This window comes from Salvelinus alpinus, chromosome 27 (assembly GCF_045679555.1).
Source record: "Salvelinus alpinus chromosome 27, SLU_Salpinus.1, whole genome shotgun sequence".
NCBI classification, from domain to species: domain Eukaryota; kingdom Metazoa; phylum Chordata; class Actinopteri; order Salmoniformes; family Salmonidae; genus Salvelinus; species Salvelinus alpinus.
Genome location: NC_092112.1, coordinates 20,722,677 through 20,743,336, shown reverse-complemented (window position 1 = coordinate 20,743,336; position 20,660 = coordinate 20,722,677). Strand labels below are relative to the sequence as shown.

At 44.4% G+C, this 20,660-nt stretch overlaps 1 protein-coding gene across 1 annotated transcript in view; it reads left to right on the top strand.

Annotated features, from left to right (window-relative positions):
- Positions 1 to 20,660, top strand: part of LOC139555845 (connector enhancer of kinase suppressor of ras 3-like) — a 74,137-nt gene that overhangs the window by 37,124 nt on the left and 16,353 nt on the right. Inside the window, exons 6-13 of the mRNA XM_071369233.1 lie at positions 4,429 to 4,548; positions 7,358 to 7,417; positions 7,546 to 7,614; positions 9,177 to 9,323; positions 10,557 to 10,681; positions 14,632 to 14,831; positions 15,012 to 15,098; positions 15,710 to 16,033. Coding sequence (XP_071225334.1) covers positions 4,429 to 4,548; positions 7,358 to 7,417; positions 7,546 to 7,614; positions 9,177 to 9,323; positions 10,557 to 10,681; positions 14,632 to 14,831; positions 15,012 to 15,098; positions 15,710 to 16,033 — 1,132 coding nt within the window. The remainder of the gene's footprint in view (positions 1 to 4,428; positions 4,549 to 7,357; positions 7,418 to 7,545; positions 7,615 to 9,176; positions 9,324 to 10,556; positions 10,682 to 14,631; positions 14,832 to 15,011; positions 15,099 to 15,709; positions 16,034 to 20,660) is intronic.

Genomic DNA, 20,660 nt, shown 5'->3' with positions numbered 1-20,660 from the left:
ACATACAGTGGGGAGAACAAGTATTTGATACACTGCCGATTTTGCAGGTTTTCCTACTTACAAAGCATGTAGAGGTCTGTCATTTTTATCATAGGTACACTTCAACTGTGAGAGACGGAATCTAAAACAAAAATCCAGAAAATCACATTGTATGATTTTTAAGTAATTAATTTGCATTTTATTGCATGACATAAGTATTTGATCACCTACCAACCAGTAAGAATTCCGGCTCTCACAGACCTGTTAGTTTTTCTTTAAGAAGCCCTCCTGTTCTCTACTCATTACCTGTATTAACTGCATCTGTTTGAACTCGTTACCTGTATAAAAGACACCTGTCCACACACTCAATCAAACAGACTCCAACCTCTCCACAATGGCCAAGACCAGAGAGCTGTGTAAGGACATCAGGGATAAATTGTAGACCTGTACAAGGCTGGGATGGGCTACAGGACAATAGCCAAGCAGCTTGGTGAGAAGGCAACAACTGTTGGCACAATTATTAGAAAATGGAAGAAGTTCAAGATGACGGTCAATCACCCTCGGTCTGGGGCTCCATGCAAGATCTCACCTCGTGGGGCATCAATGATCATGAGGAATGTGAGGGATCAGCCCAGAACTACACGGCAGGACCTGGTCAATGACCTGAAGAGAGCTGGGACCACAGTCTCAAAGAAAACCATTAGTAACACACTACGCCGTCATGGATTAAAATCCTGCAGCGCACGCAAGGTCCCCCTGCTCAAGCCAGCGCATGTCCAGGCCCGTCTGAAGTTTGCCAATGACCATCTGGATGATCCAGAGGAGGAATGGGAGAAGGTCATGTGGTCTGATGAGACAAAAATAGAGCTTTTTGCTCTAAACTCCACTCGCCGTGTTTGGAGGAATAGAAGGATGAGTACAACCCCAAGAACACCATCCCAACCGTGAAGCATGGAGGTGGAAACATCATTCTTTGGGGATGCTTTTCTGCAAAGGGGACAGGACGACTGCACCGTATTGAGGGGAGGATGGATGGGGCCATGTATCGCGAGATCTTGACCAACAACCTCCTTCCCTCAGTAAGAGCATTGAAGATGGGTCGTGGCTGGGTCTTCCAGCATGACAACGACCCGAAACACACAGCCAGGGCAACTAAGGAGTGGCTCCGTAAGAAGCATCTCAAGGTCCTGGAGTGGCCTAGCCAGTCTCCAGACCTGAACCCAATAGAAAATCTTTGGAGGGAGCCGAAAGTCCGTATTGCCCAGCGACAGCCCCGAAACCTGAAGGATCTGGAGAAGGTCTGTATGGAGGAGTGGGCCAAAATCCCTGCTGCAGTGTGTGCAAACCTGGTCAAGAACTACAGGAAACGTATGATCTCTGTAATTGCAAACTAAGGTTTCTGTACCAAATATTCAGTTCTGCTTTTCTGATGTATCAAATACTTATGTCATGCAATAAAATGCAAATTAATTACTTAAAAATCATACAATGTGATTTTCTGGATTTTTGTTTTAGATTCCTTCTCTCACAGTTGAAGTGTACCTATGATAAAAATTACAGACCTCTACATGCTTTGTAAGTAGGAAAACCTGCAAAATTGTCAGTGTATCAAATACTTGTTCTCCCCACTGTATGTGTGCTTTTCACGTCACTTTTCGTTAAATCCAGTTCGGATTTAAGTCTTACTTTTGACTGACATCTTTAGTGAGAGGTCTAATGCTTTAATATTTAATAATATCTGGCCTCCGAATTCATATCTACGTGCAGACAGGCACTAAGACCAGCGGGAACGGTTCCCTAGTCAGCGCCATTATTAGTGCAATGTCCCTTAAAGTGTTGCTCTGTGCAACCCAGTGGGGAGGGGTGAGGGTCCACCCCCCCTCCCACTTCATCCTCCTTCCTTCCTTCCCTATGGAATAGGTCTGTCTTCTGTGCGCGGCTCTGCGGCCCATCCCGTGCCCCCTGCCCTCGTGCTTTGAACCTCGCGCGCCCATCACTATTTCAGTGGATACAGCTGGAGAACTGCAAGGCAGTCCCATTCTGCACCTCTCGGGAGTCATGACCAATATGACCAATATATATTGTCCTGCTAATAACAGGGTTAATAATATATCTGGGAGAATATCCAAGGGGCTTTTATATCATTCTAAATTAATAATAATATTAATCACTTTTTTTTTTAAATAACAATATTTTGGAGATGATTTCGTTTTCAAATAACGTAAAATGAGCGAGAAAAAGGACATTCTTGAACACATTGACATTGTTACTAATTTGTAAATAAAGCCAGTTTGTTATTTAGAATTGTTTATTGTTTTTAGAGGGAGAGAAACCAAAACCTACAGTCATCTCATGGGTCTCCCAGTCGAGGCCAGCATGGGTATTGAACCAGCATCAGTAGCAATGCAGCTTGCACTGCGATTCAGTGTCTTAGACCGCTACGCCACTCAGGCGCTGTACAATGTCACCGGCTACAGTACTACAGAAACACAGTAGCACCTTGGGACCCAAAAGCATAATCAGTGCTCTAACTCCCCCTTGTGCTGGTCTGGTGCAATGACGTTGTGACGCAGGGTACCGTACTAAACCACAAATTACCTCTAAGTCCCGCAGCATAATCGCAAAACTTTTAGTGGAGCAACCACTGTATGAGAAGGGAGAGATCCTTCATCAAAGAACAGTAGCATGGATGAAGTGAGTCTTAACACACGCTTCTTCTGCTCCGCAGACACACAAACAATCTAAATAAGACCACTTCTTGTAACTCTCACTGACTCCACACTTTCTTCCAACACATTCCACATTTTCCTGGAGACAATAAACTGATTTCCCAAGTACCATTGATCCAAAACCCTGACTCCGACCAAAAATCGATTCTTGTGGTTTCCTATTTTCCAACATAGCTTTACTTCTCGTTTCCCTTTTTGTTTGCCACTGTAACCCACTCATTCTCACTTTCTGGTCTATTAGCTTCACTCGACTCACTAGCAGTTTCAAACAAAACCTCAGTTTCCGCCATCTTCCGTCCCCCACATCCATTCCTTCCAACCTCCAAACACAGGCTTCTCTGGCATTATCACTTAATTATAAACTGGGTGATTCGAGCCCTGAGTGCTGATTGGCTGACAGCCGTGGTATATCAGACCATAAACCACGGGAATGACAAAATATTTATTTTTACTTCTCTAATTACGTTGGTAACCAGTTTATAATAGCAATAAGGCACCTGGGTGGTATATGGCCAATATACCATGAGTAAGGGCTGTATCCAGGCACTCCAGGCACAATCCAGTCATTAGCACTAACGTGTGACTGCAGTCTTTCCCTCCCCTCACCTGAAGTTAACTCCATCATGCATGATCACACACCAGAGATCCAACACACCAGAATAGCTCTTTACAACAACCATAACCTCGTCCCTAGGCTAATTGTGCATACATTGCGAGGCATTGTCTTGTTAATGAGATTACAATGACGATGGTTATTTCCCCAAAGTTCAGTATACTGAACAAAAATATAAAATGCAACGTGCAACAATTTCTAAGATTTTACTGAGTTACAGACATGTATGAGGAAAAAAGTCAATTGAAATAAATTCATTAGGTCCTAATCTATGGATATCACATGACTGGGAATACAGATATGCATCTTAGGGTTACAGATACCTTTAAAAAAAAATGGGCCTCACAATGGGCCTCACAATGGGCCTCACAATGGGCCTCACAATGGGCCTCACAATGGGCCTCACAATGGGCCTCACAATGGGCCTCACAATGGGCCTCACAATGGGCCTCACAATGGGCCTCAGGATCTCGTTGGGGTATTTTTGTATATTCAAATTGTCAATCGATAAAATGCAATTGCGTTTGTTGTCTGTAGCTTATGCCTGCCTATGCCATAACCCCACCGCCACAGTGGGGCACTCAAATCGCTCACCCACACAACTCCATACACATGGTCTGCGGTTGTGAGGCCAGTTGGACGTACTGCCAAATTCTCTAAAACGATGTTGGAGGCGGCTTATGGTACAGAAATGAATAATCAATTCTCTGCCAACAGCTCTGGTGGACATTCCTGCAGTCAGCATACCAATTGCATGCTCCCTCAACTTGAGACATTAGTGGCATTGTGTTGTGTGAAAAAACTGCACATTTTAGAGTAGCCATTTATTGTCCCCAGCACAACGTGCACCTGTATGCCACACCTGTCAGGTGGATGGATTATCTTGGCAAAGGAGAAATGCTCACTAACAGGGATGTAAATACATTTGTGTACAATATTTTAGAGAAATAAGCTTTTTGTGCGTATGGAACATTTCTGGGATATTTTATTTCAGCTTAGAAAATATGGGACCAACACTTTACATGTTGCGTTGATATTTTTGTTCAGTGTATATTGGTGTTCTGAGACAACGTAGCTGAGTGTATTCAGTTATATGTTCCATTCCAGTCTGTGGCTCTGAACGTGATCAGTGAGCAGACGATGAGGACGACCTCTGACCCCCAGAAGAGTCAGATGGCCTGTCTGGAGGAGGTCCATATCACCAACATCAGACCTAGGGATGGACTGGTGAGAAGAGTTAGGCTGCATCCCAAATGGCACCCTATACCGTATACAGTGGTTTAAATACTTTAAAGTACTACTTAATTCGATTTTTGGGGTATCTGTACTTTACTTTACTATTTATATTTTTGCATACTTTTACTTCACTACATTCCTAAAAAAAATATATATTTTTACTCCATAAATGTTCCCTGACACCCAAAAGTACTTGTTACATTTTGACAGGAAAATTGTCCAATTCACACACTTATCAAGAGAACATCCCTGGTCATCCCTACTGTCTCTGATCTGGTGGCCTCACTGAACACAAACGCTTCGTTTGTAAATTATGTCTGAGTGTTGGAATTTGAAATGGTTTATACTTTTACTTTTGATACTTAAGTATATTTTAGCAATTATATTTACTTTTGATACTTAAGTATACTTAAAACCAAATACTTTTAGACTTTAACTCAAGTAATATATACAGTGGGGAGAACAAGTATTTGATACACTGCCGATTTTGCAGATTTTCCTACTTAAAAAGCATGTAGAGGTCTGTAATTTTTATCATAGGTACACTTCAACTGTGAGAGACGGAATCTAAAACAAAAATCCCGAAAATCACATTGTATGATTTTTAAGTAATTCATTTGCATTTTATTGCATGACATAAGTATTTGATACATCAGAAAAGCAGAACTTAATATTTGGTACAGAATCGTTTGTTTGCAATTACAGAGATCATACGTTTCCTGTAGTTCTTGACCAGGTTTGCACACACTGCAGCAGGGATTTTGGCCCACTCCTCCATACAGACCTTCTCCAGATCCTTCAGGTTTCGGGGCTGTCGCTGGGCAATACGGACTTTCAGCTCCCTCCAAAGATTTTCTATTGGGTTCAGGTCTGGAGACTGGCTAGGCCACTCCAGGACCTTGAGATACTTCTTACGGAGCCACTCCTTAGTTGCCCTGGCTGTGTGTTTCGGGTCGTTGTCATGCTGGAAGACCCAGCCACGACCCATCATCAATGCTCTTACTGAGGGAAGGAGGTTGTTGGCTAAGATCTCGCAATACATGGCCCCATCCATCCTCCCCTCAATACGGTGCAGTCGTCCTGTCCCCTTTGCAGAAAAGCATCCCCAAAGAATGATGTTTCCACCTCCATGCTTCACGGTTGGGATGGTGTTCTTGGGGTTGTACTCATCCTTCTTCTTCCTCCAAACACGGCGAGTGGAGTTTAGACCAAAAAGCTCTGTTTTTGAATCATCAGACCACATGACCTTCTCCCATTCCTCCTCTGGATCATCCAGATGGTCATTGGCAAACTTCAGACGGGCCTGGACATGCGCCTGCTTGAGCAGGGGGACCTTGTGTGCGCTGCAGGATTTTAATCCATGACGGCGTAGTGTGTTACTAATGGTTTTCTTTGAGACTGTGGTCCCAGCTCTCTTCAGGTCATTGACCAGGTCCTGCCGTGTAGTTCTGGGCTGATCCCTCACCTTCCTCATGATCATTGATGCCCCACGAGGTGAGATCTTGCATGGAGCCCCAGACCGAGGGTGATTGACCATCATCTTGAACTTCTTCTATTTTCTTCTATTTTCTAATAATTGCGCCAACAGTTGTTGCCTTCTCACCAAGCTGCTTGCCTATTGTCCTGTAGCCCATCCCAGCCTTGTGCAGGTCTACAATTTTATCCCTGATGTCCTTACACAGCTCTCTGGTCTTGGCCATTGTGGAGAGGTTGGAGTCTGTTTGATTGAGTGTGTGGACAGGTGTCTTTTATACAGGTAACGAGTTCAAACAGGTGCAGTTAATACAGGTAATGAGTGGAGAACAGGAGGGCTTCTTAAAGAAAAACTAACAGGTCTGTGAGAGCCGGAATTCTTACTGGTTGGTAGGTGATCAAATACTTATGTCATGCAATAAAATGCAAATGAATTACTTAAAAATCATACAATGTGATTTTCTGGATTTTTGTTTTAGATTCCGTCTCTCACAGTTGAAGTGTACCTATGATAAAAATTACAGACCTCTACATGCTTTGTAAGTAGGAAAACCTGCAAAATCGGCAGTGTATCAAATACTTGTTCTCCCCACTGTATATATATATATTTTTTTTTTTTTTTTTTTTTTTTTTAATTTTATCCCCTTTTCTCCCCAATTTTCGTGGTATCCAATCGCTAGTAATTACTATCTTGTCTCATCACTACAACTCCCGTACGGGCTCGGGAGAGACGAAGGTCGAAAGTCATGCGTCCTCCGAAGCACAACCCAACCAAGCCGCACTGCTTCTTAACACAGCGCGCCTCCAACCCGGAAGCCAGCCGCACCAATGTGTCGGAGGAAACACCGTGCACCCGCCCCCCTCGGTTAGCGCGCACTGCGCCCGGCCCGCCACAGGAGTCGCTGGAGCGCGATGAGACAAGGATATCCCTACCGGCCAAACCCTCCCTAGCCCGGACGACGCTAAGCCAATTGTGCGTCGCCCCACGGACCTCCCGCTCAAGTAATATTTTACTGGTTGACTTTTACTTTAACTTGAGTCATTTTCTATTAAGGTATCTTTACTTTTACTCAAGTATGACAATTTAGTACTTTTTCCGCCGCTGACCGTATACTTTATAATGCACAACGTTTGACCAGGGTCCATAGGTGTCAGGTCAAAAAGTAGTGACTATATAGGAAATAGGTTGGCATATAAGAAGCTGACTTATACTTGAAATTAGAGAAGAGTCTTACATGATCAACCCGAGCTAGATGTACTGCTTGATTTCTCAGTCTCTGAGATTGATTGCTTCTTCCTTACATTATGCTGTCCTGTATCATCTCAGGGGTTGTATATCAAATCCACCTATGACGGGCTTCACATCATCACTGGAACCACAGAACATGTGAGTATCCCGTCTATCCCGATAGTAGTAGTCCAAGATAGTCTGGAGTGATCCAGTCAGAATGAATGTACAGTACTGTGATGTGTCCTTGCTCACCATCTGTCTTTATGTTGTCCTCTGCCCTCCAGTCTCCAGCAGACAGAACACACAGGATCCACGCAGGAGACGAGGTCGTCCAGGTCAACAAGCAGACAGTGGTAGCTACCTCATAGAGCTTCTCTCATCTGTCCATTATCTCTCAGCCTAACCCAGGGCTGAGAGAGACCAAATATCTTTGTTAAATCAACAACAAGCACAGGGATAGACAGAAAGTCTGTCAATAATGATAGGAGCACAGGGATAGACAGAAAGTGTTGATGATGAAGGGTCTGCTGATGGGACTGATGATGTTGGATGTGATGATGATGGGAGTGATGATGGGAGTGATGATGATGGATGTGATGATGGTAGTGATGATGATGGATGTGATGATGGTAGTGATGATGATGGATGTGATGATGGTAGTGATGATGATGGATGTGATGATGGGAGTGATGATGATGGATGTGATGATGGGAGTGATGATGGGAGTGATGATGATGGATGTGATGATGGATGTGATGATGGGAGTGATGATTATGGGAGTGATGATGATGGATGTGATGATGGGAGTGATGATTATGGGAGTGATGATGATGGATGTGATGATGATGGATGTGATGATGGATGTGATGATGATGAATGTGATGATGGGAGTGATGATGGAGGTGATGATGATGGAAGTGATGATGATGGATGTGATGATGGGAGTGATGATGATGATGGATGTGATGATGGGAGTGATGATGATGGATGTGATGACTGGAGTGATGATGATGCTGAATGTGATGATGGATGTGATGATGGGAGTGATGGTGATGGATGTGATGACTGGAGTGATGATGATGGATGTGATGATGATGGAAGTGATGATGATGGATGTGATGATGGGAGTGATGATGATGATGGATGTGATGATGATGATGGAAGTGATGATGATGATGGATGTGATGATGATGGATGTGATGACTGGAGTGATGATGGATGTGATGATGGGAGTGATGATGGGAGTGATGATGGATGTGATGATGGGAGTGATGATGGGAGTGATGATGATGGATGTGATGACTGGAGTGATGATGATGAATGTGATGATGGGAGTGATGATGATGGATGTGATGACTGGAGTGATGATGATGAATGTGATGATGGGAGTGATGATGGATGTGATGATGGATGTGATGATGACTGGAGTGATGATGATGAATGTGATGATGGATGTGATGATGGGAGTGATGATGGAAGTGATGATGATGGATGTGATGATGGGAGTGGTGATGATGATGGATGTGATGATGGGAGTGATGATGATGGATGTGATGACTGGAGTGATGATGATGAATGTGATGATGGATGAGATGATGGGAGTGATGATGGGAGTGATGATGATGGATGAGATGATGGGAGTGGTGATGATGATGGATGTGATGATGGGAGTGATGATGATGGATGTGATGACTGGAGTGATGATGATGAATGTGATGAGGGATGAGATGATGGGAGTGATGATGGGAGTGATGATGATGGATGTGATGACTGGAGTGATGATGATGGATGTGATGACTGGAGTGATGATGATGGATGTGATGATGGGAGTGATGATGATGGATGTGATGATGAGGGTTGTGATGCTGGATGGGTCTGACGAGGTGTCCTATCTGTCTGTCTGTGGTGCCTCCAGGTGGGCTGGCAGCTGGAGAAACTGGTGGGTAAGCTGAAGGTGGACCCAGCAGGTGTTACTCTGGTGGTAAAGAAGAGGCCCTCGGGTACCTTTAGCTTCACCCCGGCCCCCCTGAAGAACATGCGCTGGAGGCCCCTTCTGGTGCAGGTAGAGCCGTAATACACACACACACACACACACACACAGCTTGATTGAAGAACAACTGTAGAACAGGTAGTCCCAGTCCCCCTTATCCCTGTTGATATCATAGTGTTGAATCAAGTCTGGATTTATTTTCATCTGTCATCATAGGTGTGACATTGTTGTGTTTGGTATCCCAGAGCTGTTTGTTTTTGTGTTTGGTATCCCAGAGCTGTTTGTTTTTGTGTTTGGTATCCCAGAGCTGTTTGTTTTTGTGTTTGGTATCCCAGAGCTGTTTGTTTTTGTGTTTGGTATCCCAGAGCTGTTTGTTTTTGTGTTTGGTATCCCAGAGCTGTTTGTTTTTGTGTTTGGTATCCCAGAGCTGTTTGTTTTTGTGTTTGGTATCCCAGAGCTGTTTGTCTTTGTGTTTGGTATCCCAGAGCTGTTTGTTTTTGTGTTTGGTATCCCGGAGCTGTTTGTTTTTGTGTTTGGTATCCCAGAGCTGTTTGTTTTTGTGTTTGGTATCCCAGAGCTGTTTGTTTTTGTGTTTGGTATCCCAGAGCTGTTTGTCTTTGTGTTTGGTATCCCGGAGCTGTTTGTTTTTGTGTTTGGTATCCCAGAGCTGTTTGTTTTTGTGTTTGGTATCCCAGAGCTGTTTGTTTTTGTGTTTGGTATCCCAGAGCTGTTTGTTTTTGTGTTTGGTATCCCAGAGCTGTTTGTTTTTGTGTTTGGTATCCCAGAGCTGTTTGTTTTTGGTTGGGGTTTGACAAGATAGGACAAGTTCCTCAGTTATTCAGCCACTCGGGCTGAAGGTGACTCATGTTCACAGATCATGGGTCTAGTGTGACTGAATAGGCTTTGTGTTTCAGAACCTGTTTAGGATGTGTGTTTTAAATAGATTGCATAGTCCTTCAAATGTCAGTAGTGGGCTGAGTCAGTGTGCCAGGTCTGGATTCTACCAAAGGGAAATTTGCTTAATTCGAAATAACGCCATGTAACGCATTAGTATTTTGCTGATTATTTTGCTGACGTTATGGTGAAGTTGTCTAATTTTAGCAGCTAAGCTACCTCAAGCCAATCATTTAACACAGATTTCTGTCGTCTTAGTGTTTTTATTTGACAACATTTGGAAATATCTGGGAATCTATTCCGCTACACCCGCAATAACATCAATAACATCTGCTAAACATGTGTATGTGACAAATAAAAATGAATTTGATTTGATTATTATAACAAGTATTTTGTTGTTTTGTGTGTTAGAGCGCCCTGAGTATGCATAAGATCCAGTCTCCAAAACATGCCAGTGAAGCCCGCATGAAAAAAGAGAAGCCAGCCATTCTGGACCTATTTATCCCTCCTCCCCCTACTGTACCCTATACCCCACGGTGAGTATCTGTCTGTCTGTCTGTTTGACTGTCTGTCTGTCTGTTTGACTGTCTGTCTGTTTGACTGTCTGTCTGTTTGACTGTCTGTTTGACTGTCTGTCTGTCTGTTTGACTGTCTGTCTGTCTGTCTGTCTGTCTGTTTGACTGTCTGTCTGTCTATCTGTTTGACTGTCTGTCTGTCTGTCTGTCTGTCTGTCTGTCTGTCTGTCTGTCTGTCTGTCTGTCTGTCTGTCTGTCTGTTTGACTGTCTGTCTGTCTGTTTGACTGTCTGTCTGTCTGTCTATCTGTTTGACTGTCTGTCTGTCTGTTTGACTGTCTGTCTGTCTGTTTGTCTGTCTGTCTGTCTGTCTGTCTGTCTGTCTGTCTGTCTGTCTGTCTGTTTGACTGTCTGTCTGTTTGTCTGTCTGTCTGTCTGTCTGTCTGTTTGACTGTCTGTCTGTCTGTTTGACTGTCTGTCGGTCTGTCTGTTTGACTGTCTGTCGGTCTGTCTGTTTGACTGTCTGTCTGTTTGACTGTCTGTCGGTCTGTCTGTTTGACTGTCTGTCTGTCTGTCTGTTTGACTGTCTGTCTGTTTGACTGTCTGTCTGTTTGACTGTCTGTCTGTCTGTTTGACTGTCTGTCTGTTTGACTGTCTGTCGGTCGGTGGGTTTGACTGTCTGTCTGTCTGCCTTTCTGTCTGTATCTCTGCCCTCCTCATGCTTTAAGAATGGGATAACACCAACTTTTGTTTAGTCCATTAAGTCCCAAACATGTACTTAAAACTTCTGTTGAAATTACTGTTTGGGAAGACAAAAGTATTTGTACCCCTACGATGCTGGATACTGCTCTGTTAGCTGGAAACTGCTCTGTTAGCTGGATACTGCTCTGTTAGCTGGATACTGCTCTGTTAGCTAGAAACTGCTCTGTTAGCTGGATACTGCTCTGTTAGCTGGATAGTGCTCTTTTAGCTGGATACTGCTCTGTTAGCTGGATACTTCTCTGTTAGCTGGATACTTCTCTGTTAGCTGGATACTGCTCTGTTAGCTGAATACTGCTCTGTTACCTGGATACTTCTCTGTTAGCTGGATACTGCTCTGTTAGCTGGATACTTCTCTTTTAGCTGGATACTGCTCTGTTAGCTGGATACTTCTCTGTTAGCTGGATACTGCTCTGTTAGCTGGATACTTCTCTGTTAGCTGGATACTTCTCTGTTAGCTGGATAGTGCTCTGATAGCTGGATACTTCTCTGTTAGCTGGATACTGCTCTGTTCGCTGGATACTGCTCTGTTAGCTGGATAGTGCTCTGTTAGCTGGATACTGCTCTGTTAGCTGGATACTGCTCTGTTAGCTGGATAGTGCTCTGTTAGCTGGATAGTGCTCTGTTAGCTGGATACTGCTCTGTTAGCTGGATACTGCTCTGTTAGCTGGATACTGCTCTGTTAGCTGGATACTGCTCTGTTAGCTGGATACTGCTTTGTTCGCTGGATACTGCTCTGTTAGCTGGATACTGCTCTGTTAGCTGGATACTGCTCTGTTAGCTGGATACTGCTCTGTTAGCTGGATACTTCTCTGTTAGCTGGATAGTGCTCTGTTGGCTGGATACTTCTCTGTTAGCTGGATACTGCTCTGTTAGCTGGATACTGCTCTGTTAGCTGGAAACTGCTATTTTAGCTGGATAGTGCTCTGTTAGCTGGATACTTCTATGTTAGCTGGATACTGCTCTGTTAGCTGGATACTGCTCTGTTAGCTGGATACTGCTCTGTTAGCTGGATACTGCTCTGTTAGCTGGATACTGCTCTGTTAGCTGAATACTGCTCTGTTAGCTGAATACTGCTCTGTTAGCTGGATACTGCTCTGTTAGCTGGATACTGCTCTGTTAGCTGGATACTGCTCTGTTCGCTGGAAACTGCTCTTTTAGCTGGATACTGCTTTGTTAGCTGGATAGTGCTCTGTTAGCTGAATACTGCTCTGTTAGCTGGATACTTCTCTGTTAGCTGGATACTGCTCTGTTAGCTGGATACTGCTCTGTTAGCTGGATAGTGCTCTGTTAGCTGGATACTTCTCTGTTAGCTGAATACTGCTCTGTTAGCTGGATACTGCTCTGTTAGCTGGATACTTCTCTGTTAGCTGGATACTGCTCTGTTAGCTGGATACTTCTCTGTTAGCTGGATACTGCTCTGTTAGCTGGATAGTGCTCTGTTAGCTGGATAGTGCTCTGTTAGCTGAATACTGCTCTGTTAGCTGGATACTTCTCTGTTAGCTGGATACTGCTCTGTTAGCTGGATACTGCTCTGTTAGCTGGATAGTGCTCTGTTAGCTGGATACTTCTCTGTTAGCTGAATACTGCTCTGTTAGCTGGATACTGCTCTGTTAGCTGGATAGTGCTCTGTTAGCTGGATAGTGCTCTGTTAGCTGGATACTTCTCTGTTAGCTGAATACTGCTCTGTTAGCTGGATACTGCTCTGTTAGCTGGATACTTCTCTGTTAGCTGGATACTGCTCTGTTAGCTGGATACTGCTCTGTTAGCTGGATACTGCTCTGTTAGCTGGATACTGCTCTTTTAGCTGGATACTGCTCTGTTAGCTGGAAACTGCTCTGTTAGCTGGATACTGCTCTGTTAGCTGAATAGTTCTCTGTTAGCTGGATACTTCTCTGTTAGCTGGATACTTCTCTGTTAGCTGGATACTGCTCTGTTAGCTGGATACTGCTCTGTTAGCTGGATACTGCTCTGTTAGCTGGATACTTCTCTGTTTGCTGGATACTGCTCTGTTTGCTGGATACTGCTCTGTTAGCTGGATACTGCTCTGTTAGCTGGATACTGCTCTGTTAGCTGGATACTGCTCTGTTAGCTGGATAGTGCTCTGTTAGCTGGATACTTCTCTGTTAGCTGGATAGTGCTCTGTTAGCCGGATACTTCTCTGTTAGCCGGATAGTGCTCTGTTAGCTGAATACTGCTCTGTTAGCTGGATACTGCTCTGTTAGCTGTATACTTCTCTGTTAGCTGGATACTGCTCTGTTAGCTGGATAGTGCTCTGTTAGCTGGATACTGCTCTGTTAGCTGGATACTTCTCTGTTATCTGGATACTGCTCTGTTAGCTGGATACTGCTCTGTTAGCTGGATACTGCTCTGTTAGCTGGATACTTCTCTGTTAGCTGGATACTTCTCTGTTAGCTGGATACTGCACTGTTAGCTGGATACTTCTCTGTTAGCTGGATAGTGCTCTGTTAGCTGAATACTGCTCTGTTAGCTGGATACTGGTCTGTTAGCTGGATACTTCTCTGTTAGCTGGATACTTCTCTGTTAGCTGGATACTTCTCTGTTAGCTGGATACTGCTCTGTTAGCTGGATACTTCTCTGTTAGCTGGATACTTCTATGTTAGCTGGATACTGCTCTGTTAGCTGGATACTTCTCTGTTAGCTGGATACTTCTCTGTTAGCTGGATACTGCTCTGTTAGCTGGATACTTCTCTGTTAGCTGGATACTGCTCTGTTAGCTGGATACTTCTCTGTTAGCTGGATACTTCTCTGTTAGCTGGATACTGCTCTGTTAGCTGGATACTTCTCTGTTAGCTGGATACTGCTCTGTTAGCTGAATACTGCTCTGTTAGCTGGATACTGCTCTGTTAGCTGGATACTTCTCTGTTAGCTGGATACTTCTCTGTTAGCTGGATAGTGCTCTGTTAGCTGGATACTGCTCTTTTAGCTGGATAGTGCTCTGTTAGCTGGATAGTGCTCTGTTAGCTGGATACTGCTCTGTTAGCTGGATACTGCTCTGTTAGCTGGATAGTGCTCTGTTAGCTGGATACTGCTCTGTTAGCTGGATACTGCTCTGTTAGCTGGATACTTCTCTGTTAGCTGGATACTTCTCTGTTAGCTGGATACTGATCTGTTAGCTGGATACTGCTCTGTTAGCTGGATACTTCTCTGTTAGCTGACATTGGTGTTGTTTCTTCTTTTCCTCTCATCACAGAGATGAGAAGCCTAAAGCCCGTGTCAAACTGAGACCGAAGGGTTCACAGTCGCCAAACTCCTTCCTGGATGAGGGCAGACGGCGCTTCACCATCGCAGACTATGACAACAAAATCAGAGTCTGCCCCCCTCCTGAACCCAACCTCCACCCAGCCCAACCAGCCCCAGTAGCCCGCCTGAGACAACGGACATCCACACGGGGTCAGTACCCTAACATACACACACACGCACAAACAAACACACACACACACACACAAGGTCAGTGCGCACACACACAAACACACTTCTACCCAGATTAATCACAGTAGCATTCTGCTTCCATTTCACTGACTTTTATTGATTCTTTACCATTGAAAAGATTGATATTTGAACTCTTTACAGGTAAACCACGGCCCCTGTCCATGCCTGTAGACTCGTGTTTGGGCATGTCTGATTCGTCTTCCAGACCCTGGCCCCAAGGGAGAAAAGGTACGCCTGCTACATCTATAGCACTGGGTGCCAATTGCATCCCAAATGGCACCCTATATAGTGCACTACTTTTGATTGGGGCCCCGGACAAAAGTAGTGCACTATATAAGGAATAGGGTGCCATTTGGGATGGAACCTAACTGAGGCTAATCCACTGTTATCAGAATGACCATTTCACAAGCTCATTTACACTGCAGAACAAACTGAGGCAGACTCGGATTGCATGCCTTGAATTCTTAAGTCGTTGTTCATTAACTTTGGGGTAAGCCCCAGCATAACCAGTGTTGACTTTGGCCGCAACTACTTCTTAGACTCACTTATTCTTAAACAGCGATGGTTCGGCGGATGTTGTGAGACAAGTGTGTTCGTTTGTGTATGTCTGTGAGTATATCATGTGTGTTCGATGAGTATATATACATGTACACGTGTAAGTAGGCCCACAGGTTTTACTGGTCAGATCACAGTCAGGAGAAACTCTAGTTTCTAGGTCTAGTTATGCATCTACAGTATATGCCAGCCCCATGCTGAGATTCCTGTCTTATATATGGTTCTTGCATGGTGATGATGTTCTTGGATGGACAATAAAGTCCTATTCTATTATGCTCTTGCAGGAGAGGACATCCTGCACAGATACCTGAGTAACGAGCGCATCACCACCATCTCTGAGGAGGCCTCGTTCTTCCCCCTACCCTACAGACCCCTGGAGGGGCGATCTGGCCAGCTGGTCCGTGGCGTCGACCACATCCGGGGCTCCCAGTGCTTCATCAATGCTGACCTGCACAACAGCGCCACCATCCCTTACCAGGAGGCATTGTGGAAAAAGGCCCCAGCTACGACTCTGACCCCTAGTGCTGCTGCTACTCCCAAACCCCCTCCGTCTGAACCCTCTTCCATCCTGGGGGGCTGGCTAGCCCGCCTCAGGCTGTTGAGTCATTGACGAGTGCCTCGACCTTGTGGACAGTGGAACGTTTGTCGCCCCCACTGCCTTTACCTTTCTATAATCGAACAGTGGTATGGTTTCTCCACTCAGTATTCTGACTAACACGTACCATTCCTGGAACGTTCTGTTGGAACTTGGAACACTAAAACAGCCTTTGGAAGCTTTGCTTCATTTCAACGCCACATAGCCTAGGGGTAGACCATTTGGTTGGATCTCACTACATTTCAACTCCACATAGCCTAGGGGTAGACCATTTGGTTGGATCTCACTACATTTCAACTCCACATAGCCTAGGGGTAGACCATTTGGTTGGATCTCACTACATTTCAACGCCACATAGCCTAGGGGTAGACCATTTGGTTGGATCTCACTACATTTCAACGCCACATAGCCTAGGGGTAGACCATTTGGTTGGATCTCACTACATTTCAACGCCACATAGCCTAGGGGTAGACCATTTGGTTGGATCTCACTACATTTCAACGCCACATAGCCTAGGGGTAGACCATTTGGTTGGATCTCACTACATTTCAACGCCACATAGCCTAGGGGTAGACCATTTGGTTGGATCTCACTACATTTCAACTCCACATAGCCTAGGGGTAGACCATTTGGTTGGATCTCACTACATTTCAACGCCACATAGCCTAGAGGTAGACCATTTGGTTGGATCTCACTACATTTCAACTCCACATAGCCTAGGGGTAGACCATTTGGTTGGATCTCACTACATTTCAACGCCACATAGCCTAGGGGTAGACCATTTGGTTGGATCTCTCACTTCATTTCAACGCCACATAGCCTAGGGGTAGACCATTTGGTTGGATCTCACTACATTTCAACTCCACATAGCCTAGGGGTAGACCATTTGGTTGGATCTCACTACATTTCAACGCCACATAGCCTAGGGGTAGACCATTTGGTTGGATCTCTCGCTACATTTCAACTCCTTGGCGTGACAGACTTGGTTTAGATTCAATATGCTGACAGATTCAGAATGTTTCGTGGAGGAGTTGGAGAAAATTACAAGAAAGTTTCTGTTTCTGCTCATTGTCCTAATCAAGAGAAGGACTGTCATTCAGGTTTAGGGAACGTTAGCCTTGCTTCTGTAGGTGAACTGTCATACGTGTAAATTGTTAAGTTATTTAGTTTGTGTCTGTACAGATTTCTTGTACATGTGTTTAAAATCATTTTAAGAAGTTGATTTGATTTTTGTACCGATTTATTTTGTATTTCATTCCATGAGTTGATATATAGATATAATTAAAGCCTATCATTTTATTTGAGATAATGTGCTTCTCTTCATAGTGTTTCATGTTACTATGCGATGGACATAACTGCCAGAGTTGGCCTTTCTTAAAGCTACCGTATGAAAACCCTTGATCCGGTGCTGTTACAAATAGTGTGTGTGTGTTTGTGTGTGTGTGTGTGTGTGAGTGAGTGAGTGAGTGAGTGAGTGAGTGAGTGAGTGAGTGAGTGAGTGAGTGAGTGAGTGAATGAGTGAGTGTGTGAGTGAGTGTGTGAGTGTGTGAGTGAGTGTGTGAGTGTGTGAGTGTGTGAGTGAGTGTGTGAGTGAGTGAGTGAGTGAGTGAGTGAGTGAGTGAGTGAGTGAGTGAGTGAGTGAGTGAGTGAGTGAGTGAGTGAGTGAGTGTCTTCATTCCAATAATAGAATAGAAAAAAGTTTTACGCAGAAATGTCTAGCAACTAAAATCAAATCAAATGTTATTAGTCACATGCGCTGAATACAACAGTTGTAGACCTTACAGTGAAACGCCTACGTACAAGCCCCTAACCGACAGTGCAGTTAAAAAAATATGGATAAGAATAAGAGATAAAAGTAACAAGTAATTAAAGAGCAGCAGTAAAAAATAACAATATATACAGGGGGGTGCCGGTACAGAGTCAATGTGCGGGGGCACCGGTTAGTTGAGGTAGTATGTACATGTAGGTATAGTTATTAAAGTGACTATGCATAGATGACAACAGAGAGCTGCAGTGGTGTGGAGAGGGAAGGGGGGGGGCAATGCAAATAGTCTGGGTAGCCATTTGACTAGATGTTCAGGAGTCTTATGGCTGGGGGGTAGAAGCTGTTTAGAAGCCTCTTGGATCTAGACTTGGCGCTCCGGTTCCGCTTGTCGTGCCCGCTTCACGACTGTCATGGTGTGCTTGGACCATGTTAGTTTGTTGTCGATGTAGACCCCAAGGAACTTGAATATCTCAACCTGCTCCAATGCAGCCCCATCGATGAGAATGGGGGCGTGCTCGGTCCTCTTTTTCCTGTTGTCCACAATCATTTCCTTTGTCTTGATCACGTTGAGGGAGAGGTTGTTGTCCTGGCACCACACGGCCAGGTCTCTGACCTCCTCGCTATAGGCTGTCTCGTTGTTATCGCAACTCACAATACTTTTCAAGTGCTTTGCAATATGAATACCTCTGTGATAGTTTCAACATTTTCTAAACTATAATAAAAAGATGCAATTTCACTTTTGGTTACTTCTTTCTTGTTTGTTCTTTCTTATCTCAACAATAATTACTTATAATTACTGATCTGATTGCCATTTGAAAACATAATTATAACATATTGCAGAACTTCAAAAAGTTTTTTAATGCAGACCGATCATGAGGCAGAGTTTGACATAGCTTCCCATTAGGTACAGATGTCAATTCAACGTCTATTCCATGCTGGTTCAACGTAATCTAATTGAAATTACGTGGAAACAACATTGATTCAACCAGTGTGTGCCCAGTTGGTTAAAGCTCTGTTACTGTTTGATCACAGAAAGGACTATAGCCTGCCCTACATGGTATTTTACAATTAGATTGGAATCTAGGATTTAGGCGTACTAACTCACTGGTACACACTACGCAGGTCAGACAGGCAGCCCATGTCTGGAAAGAGGTTTAGTTGTGAATTGGAGAACAAATCCCAGATAAAGTATTTTATGAGAGTAATGCATGTGATGTAATATGATCATATGCCTAAAGATTAAGGCCCAGGTCCTCCATACTCAACTGGCGGGCCGCGGACAGTATCCGCGGTCCCCCAAAAATACGAATAATAAAAAATAAAAAAATTATTATTATTTATTATTATTGTTGGTATCATATAAACACACATAAGACATGGAAGAATGCATAGAAAATGTATGAAATTAGCTTAAAAACAGCAAAAACATCAAATATATCTGCCCCATGCAAAATGTGTAGAATTGTGGGAAATTAGCTTTAAAACTGCAACATATTCTCTCCACCAACAAGAGGGGAATGGGTTGCGAAGTGGCGGTTTGTTACCAGTGGCGGTTCTAGACCATTTCAACTGGGGGGGCCAAGCTGGGGCCACACACCCTGAGGCTGCATTCATCGTAGCTGGGGATTTTAACAAGGCTAATCTAAAAACAAAACTCCCTAAATTCTATCAGCATATCGATTGTGCTACCAGGGCTGGAAAAACACTAGACCATTGTTACACTAATTTCCGCGACGCTTATAAGGCCCTCCCCCGCCCCCCCCTTTCGGAAAAGCTGACCACGACTCCATTTTGTTGATTCCAGCCTACAAACAAAAACTCAAACAACAAGCTCCCGCGCTCAGGTCTGTTCAACGCTGGTCCGACCAATCTGAATCCACGCTTCAAGACTGCTTCGATCACGCAGATTGGAATATGTTCCGCATCGCGTCCAACAACAATATTGACGAATATGCTGATTCGGTGAGCGAGTTCATTAGGAAGTGCATTGACGATGTCGTACCCACAGCAACGATAAAAACATTCCCAAACCAGAAACCGTGGATTGACGGCAGCATTCGCGTGAAACTGAAAGCGCGAACCACTGCTTTTAACCAGGGCAAGGTGACCGGAAGCATGACCGAATACAAACAGTGTAGCTATTCTCTCCGCAAGGCAATCAAACAGGCCAAGTCTCAGTACAGAGACAAAATCGAGTCGAAATTCAACAGCTCAGACACAAGAGGTATGTGGCAGGGTCTACAGTCAATCACGGATTACAAAAAGAAAACCAGCCCCGTCGAGGACCAGGATGTCTTGCTCCCAGACAGGCTAAACAACTTTTTTGCCCGCTTTGAGGACAATACAGTGCCACTGACACGGCCCCCTACCAAAACCTGCGGGCTCTCCTTCACTGCAGCCGAGGTGAGTAAAACATTTAAACGTGTTAACCCTCGCAAGGCTGCAGGCCCAGACGGCATTCCCAGCCGCGTCCTCAGAGCATGCGCAGACCAGCTGGCTGGTGTGTTTACGGACATATTCAATCAATCCTTATCCCAGTCTGCTGTTCCCACATGCTTCAAGAGGGCCACCATTGTTCCTGTTCCCAAGAAAGCTAAGGTAACTGAGCTAAACGACTACCGCCCCGTAGCACTCACTTCCGTCATCATGAAGTGCTTTGAGAGACTAGTCAAGGACCATATCACCTCCACCCTACCGGACACCCTAGACCCACTCCAATTTGCTTACCGACCCAATAGGTCCACAGACGACGCAATCGCAACCACACTGCACACTGCCCTAACCCATCTGGACAAGAGGAATACCCATGTGAGAATGCTGTTCATCGATTACAGCTCAGCATTTAACACCATAGTACCCTCCAAACTCGTCATCA